We start from the raw sequence: 14,949 nt of genomic DNA on the forward strand, positions 1-14,949 counted from the left end.
TTTTTTATTAGGTAAAGTAATAAAACATAAAATATTTTGATTTGAGTTTTATTTCCGATAAAGTGCGAGGAGAGCGCGTGGCTATTGTGCATCGGATCTGGGCATTCTGTGTAACTGATATTGTCGCTCTGCTTTTACAGGAATTCGAGCCGTACGCGATGTACACCCAAAAAGAAAATACTATTTACTGTCAAAGTCAAGGGAATCATTCAGTCTACAAACCGTCATATAAGAAAACATCAGCCCTGGACGCGGACCCAGTACACCTATATGAAGACACTGTATGCTACCTGTAGCACCTGACAATCGTCTGGCACAAGTTTTTCGTGTTTTTTTTTGGTGACTATGTTGACATATGTCAACATGGATGCCGTATAAGTGTATTGTGTCCCCACGCACAGCTCGCTGCGCTCGGCACTATCATATCCCCCCCACTCTGTGCCCACTTGGATAGTAAAATATGAACCAAGTTGGTCTACATTCCCCCAAAAAAGTGAAAAATTAATGTTGACCTTTGAGTGTCTACCGTGTCATACTTAAGCTTGTGTCGACCTTCGTCAATGCGAGCTGTAGTATGTCCATCAATTTTAGGTGTTGACCTTGCGACTATTGGCCCAGACATTGTCGACCCAGGGACCGTATACTGGGGAGTAAACAGCATGGATCCATATACTGTATGTAACCGGAGTTTTAAATCCTACCATTGGGGCAGATGTATTAAGTCTTAACAAGAGATAAATGCAAGGGTGATAAGGAGAGATAAACGTCCAGCCAATCACCGGCCAACTGCCATGTTACAGGCTGTGTTTGAAAAAAGTCAGTAAAGGCCCCCATACACTAGGGCGACTTGTCCTTAGGACAAGTCGCCCCCGACTTCCCCCTGAGCTTCCCCGGCTGCTCCCCGGGGGAGCTTGATTAGATTGGCACTTGATGTGCCATTTTTTACATGTGATAAATCGTCTCGATTTATCACATGTAAAAAACCCGGGGAGCGCGGGGGGTGGGGGGGGCTACAGAGCAGGGCTGCTGGTAGGAGCAGGGGGGGCTGGGGACGCTGCGGGGGACACAGGCGGCATAGAGCCGGGCAGAGGGAGCCGGGAGCTGTCAGTGCTAGAAAAAAAAGCCTATACAATGAATGGGCAGCCTGTAATTGGCTGAGCGCTCTCTCAGCCAATTGCTGACTGGCTGAGAGAGCGCTCAGCCAATCACAGGCCGCCCATTCATTGTATGGGCTTTTTTTTAAAATTCAGTACTGACAGCTCCCGCCGGCTCCCCCTGCCCGGCTCTATGCCGCCTGTGTCCCCCGCAGCGTCCCCAGCCCCCCCTGCTCCCTCCACCGCCGCGCCGCCCCACTAGGTCCCAAGTCGGGTGGTCGGACGTGCAGCAGGTCCGACCACCCGACGCAGATCCGATGCGCACGGGACCGCGCATCGGATCTGAGGGGACATCAAAACTAGCCAATTTTGGTCCGATTTCGGCCAGATCCGACTGATCTGGCCGAAATCTGACCAAAATCGGCTAGTGTATGGGGGCCTTAAGGAGCCGATTGGCTGGACGTTTATCTCTCCTTATCACCCTCGCATTTATCTCTTGTTAAGGCTTAATACATCTGCCCCAATGTCTAATGTGACTGAGTTGTGTGGCTACACATAAGTAAGTACTGACATGTACGTGTGTTATTCGAGGCAGTAACCTACTGCAGGTGTCAGAAAAGTCTGTTCTTATATTAAATAATATATTTGATCCTTGTGTAGAAAGCTTGTGTTTCCTGTGTTATTTATCATAAAGTGTACATGCTCTGTACTTGTGGGTGCCGGACGGGGTCCCGAAAGTCGAGATCCCAACAGGCATTAACCCGACTTCAGGATCCCGACTGTTAAAACACCGACGGCCAGGTTCCCAACGGCCGTCGGCTATTCTCCCTCGTGGGGGTCCACGACCCCCATAGAGGGAGAATAGAATAGGTTACGAGCGCATCGAGCCCGCAAGGGGCTTTGTTGCGCTGGCCACGCTGTCTGAGTCCGGCCAGTCGGAATCCTGACGTCGGACTAATGACTGTCCGGATCCCGACTGTCGGAACCACATACCACACCCTTACTTGTAGCTCAGGCAGCGGTCGCAGTGCTGTGTGACTGCCAACTGATTATAAAGGTGCAATTGAGCACAGCTACTGCACAACCACACCTCCCAACATTCACGATCGGTAACCCTGGACTCCAACGTGCGGTAAAGCCACGCACCCAAAATGGCACATGGCCTACATAAAAGGGGGCATGGCCCTACAGGAATGCCGCGATCACTAGACACGCCTCCAGTTCTCATCACTACGGGGGGCATACACAGTGCTCTGAGAGCTGACGGCATTCCCCCAGTCCCGCTGTCTCCCGTCAATAGTCTCTGGTAGGTAGCAAGCAACAGGCGGTCTCCCAGCCAACTGATCCCCACCAGCACCGGGCACTGCTGCCTGTGGGTGGAACAGCAGGAGAGTTACAAAAGCCCAGGAATGTCCTGCGAAAATCAGGGCAGCAGGGAAAGCAGCTGACAGGTTAGAATAAATGTGCTCAGTAATGGGTGTATGAGAAGAGATTATCACAAAAAGGTTAATAAAAAAATAATTAATCAAAATATTTAAAAAAATGAATGAGCTGCACTCCCCAATCCCAGGCCTAGGGGCGCATTTATCATCAATGTGAGATGCCGGCGTGGTGACATCGCCGGACATCGCATTGCGGTTGCTTTTAATACCGCCTGAATGTATCATTATGGGGACGCAGGGACAGGGCTCAGAAAGGAGCCCGTCCCTGCGATACCCAGAGCCGGAAGCCGGGGGGGTCTGCGCATGCGCGGTTATGCGCTGACCCCCGCCGACCCCTGTGACCGCACTGCCGCTCGGGCAGTGCGATATGTAGCCATAGGCTACAACGGGCTATCGCCACATTAGAATGGCGATAGCCCAGGGCTGCGATGCCGGGCTGCCCGATGTTGATACATCGGGCAGCTTCGCATCCCCCATAGAAATCTATGGGGGATGCGGCCGGCGGCGCTGCAGGGGGGATCGCAGCAGGGATTGGAGATTCCTGCTGCGGTCCCCTTTAATACATTTAGGTGATACTTAATATTTGCAGCTAATATTGCTTGATAAATGGGCCTAGAGTGCAATACAGCACTCGTTTCTTTTACCTTGTGTCACATGGCTTTCCTAGCTGTTTTACTGCAGGTACTGTATGCTTGGTGACTGTGTCACCTCTAAGCCATAAGTCAGTTGGCAGGGGAGGTCTAGAGCTGATGTGATAACAGTAACCAGGGTTCTCAGGAGTCTGGGTGATAGAGTAGGATCTGCAGAGCAATGGGGTCCCCTGACATTGGGCTGCAGTGCTTCATTCATAAACTAAACCCCTATTGTTTATTATGCTGGATCTTATTATGGTAAGTGTTGAGCACAGACACAAGCGGTGACATTTAATAGAGGTCGATTAGTGTTTTTTTGCGATATTTTCGCCCAAAACGACCTAAATCACGTATTCGCATATTTAATGAGATGAGAAAAACTGCAAAAATTGCAGATTTTGACACGAAATCGCACTTTCTAATATTGCAATTTTTACTCGCACCGGAACTCGCAACCAGATGTTTTCCTATTGAAAAGTATACAATTCGCATAATTAATGAGATGCGTATTTGTGAAATGTGTCTTAAAATCACCAAAAAAATCAGACCAGGTTCTGATATGCGAATTGCCCAGAACCCTGCATAGATCATTGAGATCTGTGCATGGTCCTGTGGTAAAAAATGTGTTTTTTGGAAAAAATAACGGCGTGGGGTCCCCCTCCTGAGCATAACCAGCCCCGGGCTCATTGAGCCGGACCTGGTTCCAAAAATACGGGGGACAAAAAGCATAGGGGTTCCCCGTATTTCTGAAACCAGCCCCGGACTCTTGGACCGGTCCTGGTTCCAAAAATACGGGGGACCCCAAGATTTTTTGTCCCCAAGATTTTTGGAACCAGGACCGGTCCAAGAGTCCAGGGCTGATTTCAGAAATACGTGGGGACCCCTATACTTTTTGTCCCCCGTATTTTTGGAACCAGGTCCGGCTCAATGAGCCCGGGGCTGGTTATGCTCAGAAGGGGGGAGCCCACACCATTTATTTTTTTATTTTTTTTTACAAACACAAAATCGCACATTACCTCAAATTTGCACATTTTCATGCCTAAAATTCACACATTATCGCACTTAATCGCACTTTTCTTTCCAGAACACGCACCTCATTAAATATGCGAATCTGCGGCAAAAAAAGTGCGATAATGGGCGGTTTTGAAAGTGTGAAAAACTCTCATTCTATTAAATGTCACCCAAGTATTCTCTCCCAGAACAGTGGGCAAGTCTCCCAGAGCTGTCCAAATCTTGGCACTCATCGGTTAAAGTGGGCAGACTGGGTGGCCGATGACGTGAGTCCAGCTTTGATGAATCTCCAACCAACTGAAACGTTATGCTGGCGCAAAGACAGGTGGCACACATACCTACAGTATATGACATTACCTTATCTCTAGCATTGCTAGGCTGTCAGCAAGACAGTACAGGTCCCCTCCGATGAGGGGGACACCACTTACCATCAACAGACAGGTAAGTACTTTAACACCAGCAATGTAATATTAACTGTAATTAGGAGACCCAGCTATTGCTTGATGTCACTAAAATGGCTTTAAAGGGAGAAGTCATAATCATGGGAGACTTTAATCTACCTGATGTGAATTGGGAGGAGTCTTTTGCAAGATCATCTACAAGTGGCAAATTTCTAAATTCCCTACAGGGAGCCTCTCTCAAGCAATTGGTGAGGGAGCCTACTCGCAAAGACTCAATATTAGATCTAATACTCACAAATGGTGACAGGATATCAGACATATATGTGGGTGAGAACCTGGGATCCAGTGATCATCAAGCAGTATGGTTTAGTATCAAGGCAGGGTCCAACTCCAGTCACACAAAAACTAAGGTGTTGGATTTTAGGAAGGCTGACTTTGCAAAAATGGGGAGATGTTTAAACGACTCATTAGCGGATTGGACGAACTTGAAAGGAGTGCAGGAGAGGTGGAGAAAATTAAAAAGTGCAATACTAAAGGCAACGGACCTTTGTATCAAAAGGGTTAAGAAAAGTACCAGGAAAAGGAAGCCAGTGTGGTTTACAAAAGAGGTATCAACTAGTGTAAAAGCAAAAAAGATGGCCTTTAGGACATACAAGCAGACTCAAAATAATAATGACAAAGAAGTGTATCTTGCCAGACGCAAAGAGGCTAAGAAAGTGATCAGGCGTGCCAAGGCACAAGCTGAGGAGAAAATGGCTCATTCGGTAGATAAAGGAAACAAAACTTTTTTTAAGTATATAAATGAAAGGAGAAAATCAAATGGAGGAATAATAAGACTGCGGACAGACACTGAGAATTTGGTGGAGGGAGACAAGGCAATTGCAGATCATCTAAATAATTACTTTTGCTCTGTATTCACTATAGAAGGAGAAGGGAAGGGACCACAGTTAAGTTGCAAGGACATTCATAAAAATAAGGTAGATGGAGGTACATTTACTAGGGAGAAAGTCCTAACAGAACTTTCAAGACTGAAAGTAGATAAATCAATGGGGCCAGACGGAGTGCATCCAAGGATACTAAAAGAACTAAAAGATGTGTTGGTAGCGCCATTAACAGATTTATTCAACCAGTCACTAGATACAGGTGCAGTTCCAGAGGACTGGAGAAAAGCAAATGTAGTTCCACTGCACAAAAGCGGAAGCAAAGAAGAAGCAAGTAACTACAGACCAGTGAGCCTTACATCAGTAGTAGGGAAAATAATGGAAACACTATTAAAAGAAAGAATAGTGGAATATCTTAAATTAAACAACTTACAGGATCCAAAACAGCATGGTTTTACTGCAGGGAGATCATGCCAAACAAGTCTCATTGACTTTTTTGACTCTGTGACCAAAATACTAGATGAAGGGGGGGCTGTAGATGTGGCATATCTAGACTTTAGTAAGGCATTTGACACTGTCCCACATCGCAGGCTGCTAAATAAACTTGAAAGTGTGGGATTGGATTATAAAACAATTAAATGGATAAGAACTTGGTTGCAGGATAGGAAACAGACAGTTGTCGTAAATGGAGTGCATTCTATGGAGGGACATGTTACCAGTGGAGTACCCCAGGGATCTGTACTTGGACCAGTGCTCTTTAATATCTTTGTTAGTGACATTGCAAATGGTATTGAAGGGAAAGTATGCCTTTTTGCAGATGATACAAAGATATGCAACAGAGTAGACACACCAGGAGGGGTAAATCAAATGACTGATGATCTAAGTAAACTTGAGAATTGGTCAAGAGAATGGCAACTACAGTTTAATGCTAAAAAATGCAAAATTATGCACTTGGGACTCAAAAACCCAAAGGCTCAATATAGTATCAAGGGTACTATGATGGAAACTACTGAGGAGGAAAGAGATCTAGGAGTCACTATTTCAAGTGACTTAAAGGCAGGGAGGCAATGTAACAAAGCAATGAGGAAGGCTAGTCAGATGCTTGGTTGCATAGGGAGAGGAATAAGTAGCAGAAAAAAAGACGTAATAATGCCACTTTATAGGTCATTGGTACGACCTCATCTGGAATACTGTGTCCAGTTCTGGAGGCCATATCTTCAGAAGGATATAAATACATTGGAGAGTGTACAAAGAAGGGCAACTAAAATGGTTCATGGCCTACATCACAAAACTTACCTGGATAGACTAAAAGATCTTAACATGTATAGTTTGGAGCAGAGAAGGGAAAGGGGGGACATGATAGAAATCTTCAAATATATCAAGGGTTTTAACATAGTACAGGTGGGAAATTTTCTTCAAAGGAAAACAAGTAATAAAACACGAGGACATGCACTGAAACTGGAGGGAGGTAGGTTCAGGGGAAATGTTAGAAAGAATTACTTCACAGAAAGGGTAGTGGATAAGTGGAATAGCCTCCCATCAGAGGTGGTAGAGGCTAAGACAGTAGAACAATTTAAACATGCTTGGGATAGGCATATGAATATCCTTACAAAGAAATAAGGATTAAAAAGGGTTGAGTTTACCTGAAGGGTAAAAAAGGGGCAGACTAGATGGGCCAAATGGTTCTTATCTGCCGTCAAATTCTATGTTTCTATGTTTCTATTCTAAATGCAATGGAGCTATGTTTCATGGTAAGCAGGACCCTTATGGGGCATACACACAGGGAGATTTTGCTGAGCGATCTGAGCAATGTAGATCGCTCAAAACGCTCAGCAAGATCGCTCAGCAGACAGCGCTGCAGAGAGATGTGTCAGCGCTGTGTGCTCAGCGATCTGCCAGTATTCTCAGGTGAGAACACTGCTGGCCCTGACCCGCGATCTGACTAGATTTATCCAGCATGCTGTATATTAATTGCCGGGTGATAGCGCCGCACATCGCTATGGCACCTACACACGGAGCGATGTAGGGGCATTTTCTAAGAAATCCCGACAGACTGCTTAGAGAAATCTCCCCGTGTGTAGGAAGAACCATTAGCATACTCAGAGAGGTTAGTACTGGGATCACTGTTCACTATGATAACAAATCAGACCAGACAACCAGCTTTCGGGATGTTTAATATAAATCTAACGGGTAATATATTTTATTGGCATTCATGTCGACATGGTCATAATGCAATCGTCCTGTATTGGTGACATTGACAATGTTGCACTACAGTACCACCATTGGTGCAGCAAGTGCATTGCACCAGGGCCCCTGAGGATTAAGGGGCCCATTGCTGCCCAGACAAGCAATGAGTTATGCCCTGGCCCTCTCGCAGACCATTTGAGCAATGCCAGATTAATGGCCCAGTGCAGAGAGCAGGGTGGGCCTCATGGTCTGAGGGACCTCCCTTTATTTTAGAGAGGCGGGGCTGACCTTGTGTGCGCCAGACTGATAGAGGAGTCCTGCCACCAATCAGCACTCATGATCACAGTCACATGCTGCCTCTGACTAACCAACCGCTGTACATTGTTTCTGATACACTTCTGTCTGCGAATTAAAGGCAGCTCACACCCGGTGTAATTGGCACTGTCAAAGTCTGTCTGACGAGTGCCAAACTGAGGAAAGCACAAAGGGTGGAGCAGAGGAAACTATAGATGCTCTCAACGGAGCTGCTTCTGGTGATAGAATCGCCAATCTACACTGCGCACTATCCAACAGAAGGGGGCACGCGTAGGGTTGCCACCTCTCCCGTTTTTCCGGGAATCTCCCGATTTTGGTGGCAACCCTCCAGGAGACTTTTTCAGTCTCCCGGATTCCGGGATTCTCCCGGAATCCGGTTGTCTGAAAAAGCCTCCCTGCCCTATTTGCCCCTCTCCGCGTCCCCCATCACGTTTACAGGTAGCGCCTGCCAGGACTGCCTCCGCAGCCTGACAGACGCTCTCGCGAGATGATGATGTCCTCATCTCACGAGTATTACCCTGCAAGTCTGCCGGCGCCACCTCCGCTCTCTGCTGCTACTGGAAGTGGACGGACTGGAGGGACACCACGCTGCTGCTGGATGGTGGACCAGTCGCCTGCCTGCTGTCATGTAAGATGACCACTGCCCAACCCCCAGGCCTGCCAGCGCTGCCCACCCCTCCGGCCTGCCAGCGCTGCCCACCCCTCTGGCCTGCCAGCGCTGCCAAACCCCCGGCCTGCCAGCGCTGCCCACCCCTGGCCTGCCAGCGCTGCCCACCCCTGGCCTGCCAGCGCTGCCCATTCCCTCGGCCTGCCAGCGCTGCCCAACTCCCCGGCCTGCCACCTGCCCTCCCCTCTGCCTGCCACCTGCCCTACCCCCCCCTGCCTGCCACCTGCCCCCCCCCCTGGTCTGCCAGCGCTGCCCCCCTGGTCTGCCAGCGCAGCCCCCCCTGGTCTGCCAGCGGTGCCCACCCCCTGGTCTGCCGCCTGTGTTATCTGGCACTGTGGGCGCATATGTGTTTTCTGGCACTGTGGGTGCATGTGTGTTATCTTATGGGGGCATATGTGTTATCTGGCATTGTGGGGGCATGTGTGTTATCTGGCACTGTGGGGGCATGTGTGTTATCTGGCACTGTGGGGGCATGTGTGTTATCTGGCACTGTGGGGGCATGTATGTTATCTGGCACTGTGGGGGCATGTATGTTATCTGGCACTGTGGGGGCATATGTGTTATCTGGCACTGTGGGGGCATGTGTGTTATCTGGCACTGTGGGGGCATGTGTGTTATCTGGCACTGTGGGGGTATGTGTGTTATCTGGCACTGTGGGGGCATGTATGTTATCTGGCACTGTGGGGGCATGTGTGTTATCTGGCACTGTGGGGGCATATGTGTTATCTGGCACCCTGTGTCAGAATGTGAATTTTTTTACTCATTCCCTGTGTCAAAATGTGGATTTCAGCTTATTTTCTGTGTCAAAATGTGAAATTTTTACTCATTCTCTGTGTCACAATGTGAATTTCGGCTTATTCTCTGTGTCACAATGTGAATGTTTGCTTTTATCTGTATTAAACAACACGCCCTCTTTCGAATAGGCCACTCCCACTTTTTGAATAAGCCACACACCCTTTTCCGGAGTATTATGGGAGGCATCTCCAGGAATTGATGAAGAGTGAGGTGGCAACCCTAGGCACGCGTGACCAAGACGCTCACGCGCACTGTTGTGTCTGAGCCCTCCACCAGCTCCCCAGCTGCAGTGGGACAGAGTATATAAGGAACAGCACTCCAAGAGAGAATCTAGAGCGCTGGAGCAATAGGACTTAGGATATGTCCAATATTGCATTGGCAAATTGTGAGTGCACCAGGAAGTCCTTTTATACCACTTGCTGCACTGGGATTGGCAGCCAGGATCACATGACTGGGTTTTGTTGCACGATTGGCATGATGGTCAACAGACAATCGAAGATGGCTGTATCCAGTGCACAGAACTGGAGGGAAAAGTGCTGGAGACAGAGCAGGCCTGAACTCTGGAACAACGTGCAGCTGCCATAGACCTGCAGGAATGCCATGATGTCTGCTGGAGTTACAGTAAGTCACCCACCTTCCAGGTAAGTGATAGGGAGCCAGCTGACACCTCACCCTTGATTTCAGGCACCATTTTACTCAGGAGTCTATATGGTGAGGTGGGAAATGACTGGAAACTAATGTTACCGATAATAATAATAATAATAATAATAATAATAATAATAATAATAATATACACTTGGGAAAGAAACAGGTCAAAGTTACATGATTTTATACATTTTTGGAGACACTCAGATCTAAAAACAAAACTTAAAAGACTTAGGGCCAGATGTATCAAGCTTCAAAAAGTGATAAATTGGAGAGTGTTAATCAATCAGCTCCTACCTGTCATTTTTCAAACCCAGCCTGTGACATGGAAAGTAGGAGCTGATTGGCTGGCTGTTTATCACTCTCCATTTTATCACTTTTTGAAGCTTGATCCATTTGGCCCTTATTGGTTTGTAAAACAACAATTGCTGTCTCTCCGCTACAGTGCACTACAGTACAGTCACATGGAGCATTGCCTTGGAGGAGCTGCACGCTGTCTCTGCAACTAGCTCCCTCTAGTGTCAGTCAGCCCAGCAGCAGCCTGTCTTCCTGTACTAGGAGGCAATGTGTAGGGAGGGCCATCGATGGTGATTCTGCATCCAACCATCGATAGTTATAAACTATGTGATGAACAACCATTTATAGTTTTAGCTATGCTGGCAGACAGGTAGTCCAATAGATTGGCAGGCGGGGGGGGGGGGGGGGGGGAGGGTTTTCTATGTACTCAGACCCCCCCCCATATTTACGTATGTAATGTACACATTAAAACATCAGTTAGGAAGTGTTGATCAAGCAGCTGTGTCACAGGCGTTCCCATGTAAATGGCAGCATGATGTGTTGTGTTAGGGGCGGTCTGTTGACATCACATGACCCCAGCAGCCCGCCCTGTGTTTGGCCAGTCAGTCTACACTGACTTATATTTGCGAGCCCTGGAGAAATGATATCTCCAGCCGTGGGCACATGAGAGGGATGGGTTTTCATAACACATCCCCTGGAATGGTTGTGAGGGGATCCGGCGGCAGGGGGAGGGGGCGATTCGGCAGGGTGGCAAAACAACTGCTCAGTAAGCTGCGTGCTTCGCAGTTTACCGAGCAGATCAGAATGAGTGCCACAGCCTGCAGACAACATCAACACTACATTGCCTGGGTCCAGATATAGGAAAGAACTGTTGGAATATAGAAATAAGTCATTTCTGTTACTTGGGAACATGGCCATTGGTACGGAGAGTTACACTATTACACAATGATAACAAATAAAACATTTTTTAATAAATTTCACAATATAAATAACTGGTTGTAGATATAACAATATTAAATATACTATTTATCAAATAATATATAAAATAATATATAAAAAATAATAAATATAAAAATATATATTATTATTATTAGAGCAATGTACTCATATTACTAATACCCCTTTCACACCGCACTTGTTAAACGGTATATTGTTGTTTTTTCCCATTTCTAAACGGTTAAGGCTGCAGTGGGAAAGCGCCAGAGTTGATTTACCGGTTAAAGATAACCGGTATTTCAACACGTTTCAGAGCCGTTTTTATGCAGTGAGAATGGCTCTGAAACGGTATTTAGTAAAAACAACAGATTACAGACCTGTGATAGGCTGTCCCCTGCATTCTGCCCTGAAACGTGTTCAGGGGATTAAACGGGTGACTGATGTGAATGATACTTAAACGGTATTTAAAACCGTAATCTACTGCAATGTGAAGGCTCAGACCCGTTTTAAATACCGTTTAAAAATTCCGGGTCTGTCAATGTTTTGGCAGTGTGAAAGCGGTATAAGAGATGGATCATTTGATAATAATAATATCTATACAAGCCAGGATTGGGCAATTAGTACCTATAGCAGGTGTGGTACCTATAGGTACTAACTGCCCCCTCTGTGCCAACACCTCAGTGACTGTGATAGTCTCCGAAGGTATTCACACAGTGGCCCTGCACACGCGTACATTCGACAATACGCATGTTCGGGGCCGCACCATCGGTCCCCGCGGCGAAGTCGCCAATTGAATCTGAATCAGGCCCATTGTACCATTTCTCTTTCTTTAACTAATCATATACTCATCATTTCAATGTTGTTTTATACACATATATAAATCAATAGAAATGTCCATTAAAAGTTTTTTAAAGCTAATCAACTTTGCCAAACTTAATCAAAAGATATAAGTGAATGTACACTATATGGTATTTTAATTAAAAGTCAACAAAATGTTTTTTTATATTTACAGAATTTTACATTTCTAAATTATTGAACAAAAAAGTTAAATGTAAAGGGAAAAAAAATGAAGACTTTCTGCAAGTCACATCACAGTGGCTGATATTATGAAGGTAAGTGAGATATTCTACAGGTGTTCCTCAGAGTCACGCTGTGAGCCTCACACCACTGTGGTACTACTGCAACATCTACAACACATCACAAGTCACTGAAAGTCTGCGTCAGTGAGTTTCCTCTGTGTCACTACAAATAAAGACGCAGGAAGCTTCCAGCTAGAACAGGACGGTACGATAGGACCCTCTCCAGCCCACCAGCCTTATCTGCACGGAGCAGGGTAATAAGAAACTATTTTTAAGTTGATGGAAAATAAGCAGAAATGCAGCATAACTTCTGCTGTCTCCGCTGTGATACCCATTGTACATGAAGACTGAGAAATCCAGTATGCAACTCTGCCAGACTCGCTGTATCCTGAGGCTACTAATACTGCTACACATACAAATGGTTATGGCAGGTAAGTCTCGGAATCCTTGTGTTATAGAATAACTAAGGGTTTTGTGGTGTATCAAAGCGCTGTCCGTGAGGTGGGTTCTTTCCTTTTATTCTTGGATTTTTCGCAATGAGGTTTCATATGAAAAAGAGAATAAAAGGAAAGATTCACATGTGTAGTAATGTCTAGCTCAATCAATGGGGGGGATGACAAAAAGAGAGAAGACTACCATACTCACATAGGGATACGGTCATTGGGTCTACAGCAATTTGGTCGACATGGTTCTAGGTCGACGTGGGTCAAGGTCGACATGGTTCTAGGTCGACATGGGTTTAGGTCGATAGGTCATTAGGTGGATACAAGCATTAGGTTGACAGTCAAAAGGTCAACATGGGGTCTTTCACTGTTATGTGAGCCGACATGTGCCGACAGGCGGTATTTCATGCCCTACCATCCACTAGGGCATGGAGGGAGAATAAAATAGTGTGCCGAGCACACCGAGGCACCGTGCCTGAAGCAAGCGATGCGGTGCACTGCAAACAGTGTCAATGTTGACTGTGTCGACATTCGGGTAAAAAAAACAGTGAAAAAGCCCATGTCGACCTTTTGACTGTCAACCTAATGCTTGTGTAGAACTATTGACCTGTAGACCTAAACCCATATCGACCTTGTCCCATGTTGACCTAGAACCATGACGACCTTTCCCCATGTCGACCTAACGGTGTCGACCTAATGACTGTTGACCAACTTGCTGTAGACCCAACGATCCCAACCCCTCACATATGTGCGTATAGTATATAGTGGATATTTGAATTGTTCTTGAGATGACTGATGCTGAAGCTTGTTTGTGACGTAACAGGGTTTGTACAGAGACAAAAAAAGAAATGTCACTGTGTGGTGCACCTAAGAATTGACACAATAATACGTAACTTTTAATTGGATAACTTTAAAATTGGTAGCGAAATAATGGACACACAATACACAAAAACATATATGACACAGACAGGTGTTTTAAAAAGGGTACTGATACCCTCACGACGCTGGGCCCCCAATCCCAATGAAATTTATGAGAATGCTTTTATTTGTGTACTTGTCTTGAAAAAGCTCCTTGGCGAAGCGTACGCCGACCGTTACACTTCATCTGTGTCCCCCTTCCCTTCCCTGATATAAATGCATTTTGATCTGTTTTAGCTTAAAGTATTTTTCCTCTGCAGCACGCTCTGGCGATCTGATACCTGGCATATCTCACCAGGGCAAGACACGGTGTGTTGCGCACTAACACCGTGTTGTATCAGAACTGGCAAGTGGGAACGTCTGCGGCATCAAACATAGCCGCATTCGGTACTTCCCACCGGGCGCAGTTACCTACACCGCTACCCGACGCCATCGCCCGGCTCATACCCGCATCCCACACAGCGGGTCAGACTAGCGTTGCTGCAGAGCACCACTACCTTTCCTAGACCCACACTTATTACAGGGGGCAGGACTGGTGTTATAACTGTGGTAATTCAGAGTGCATTCGAGATTAACCAGCACTCAAACTGTAAAAATTGTGTGAGTTGATCCATATACTATCACTCGCACAACAGCCGTGAGTACCTATCAGACCGGGTATCATACCCGTCAATTCTCCACTAATTAAGGAGAACGTCCTAGGTACTAAGGAGCAGATGTACTAACCCCCCCACTTTGCGCTTCTGACATAACGTCCCGCTTCTCCTGCATAACGAGGAGAAGCGGGCACACGTTATGGGGAGATGTACTAACATCCCCCAAGCCGATAAGGAGAGCCGTTATGCCCAGCGTTAACGGCTCTCCTTATCGGCTCCCTCGCCGCCCCGCACATGCGCACTCGCCGTCGCCCCCCCTGCCCGGCTTACTGGGCATGCGCGAGATCTCGCTAAAACCGCGAGATCTCCAGCGCAGCCCAAGCCAGACGCAGGGCTAGCGTTGTCCCCATAGTGGGGGATAGGACAACGCTAGCCCTGAGCTGGCAAAGCGGCCGGGGCGAATTAACGCCTTCAAGGCTGTTAATACATCGCCCCGGCCGTTAATCCCTGGGGGGGATTGCAGGGACAGCCCCGCCGAGCGTAACTCGGCGGGCTGTCACTAGCGCACGTTAGGTGCGCTAGTAATACATTAGGATAGACGTAATCCCCC

The 14,949-nt window shown here is 46.9% G+C and overlaps 2 protein-coding genes across 2 annotated transcripts in view; both read left to right on the forward strand.

Annotated features, from left to right (window-relative positions):
- LOC146059409 (cell surface glycoprotein CD200 receptor 1-B-like) overlaps positions 1-720 on the forward strand; it is a 37,984-nt gene extending 37,264 nt beyond the window's left edge. The window contains exon 6 of the mRNA XM_083171612.1: positions 141-720. Within this exon, the coding sequence (XP_083027738.1) occupies positions 141-296 (156 nt within the window). The 3' untranslated portion in view covers positions 297-720. The remainder of the gene's footprint in view (positions 1-140) is intronic.
- Positions 721-12,613: 11,893 nt separating this feature from the next.
- The window catches only part of LOC146058672 (cell surface glycoprotein CD200 receptor 1-B-like), a 34,376-nt gene continuing 32,040 nt past the window's right edge, over positions 12,614-14,949 (forward strand). The window contains exon 1 of the mRNA XM_083170936.1: positions 12,614-12,813. Within this exon, the coding sequence (XP_083027062.1) occupies positions 12,723-12,813 (91 nt within the window). The 5' untranslated portion in view covers positions 12,614-12,722. The remainder of the gene's footprint in view (positions 12,814-14,949) is intronic.

This window comes from Crinia signifera, chromosome 2 (assembly GCF_055691185.1).
Source record: "Crinia signifera chromosome 2, ASM5569118v1, whole genome shotgun sequence".
NCBI lineage: Eukaryota > Metazoa > Chordata > Amphibia > Anura > Myobatrachidae > Crinia > Crinia signifera.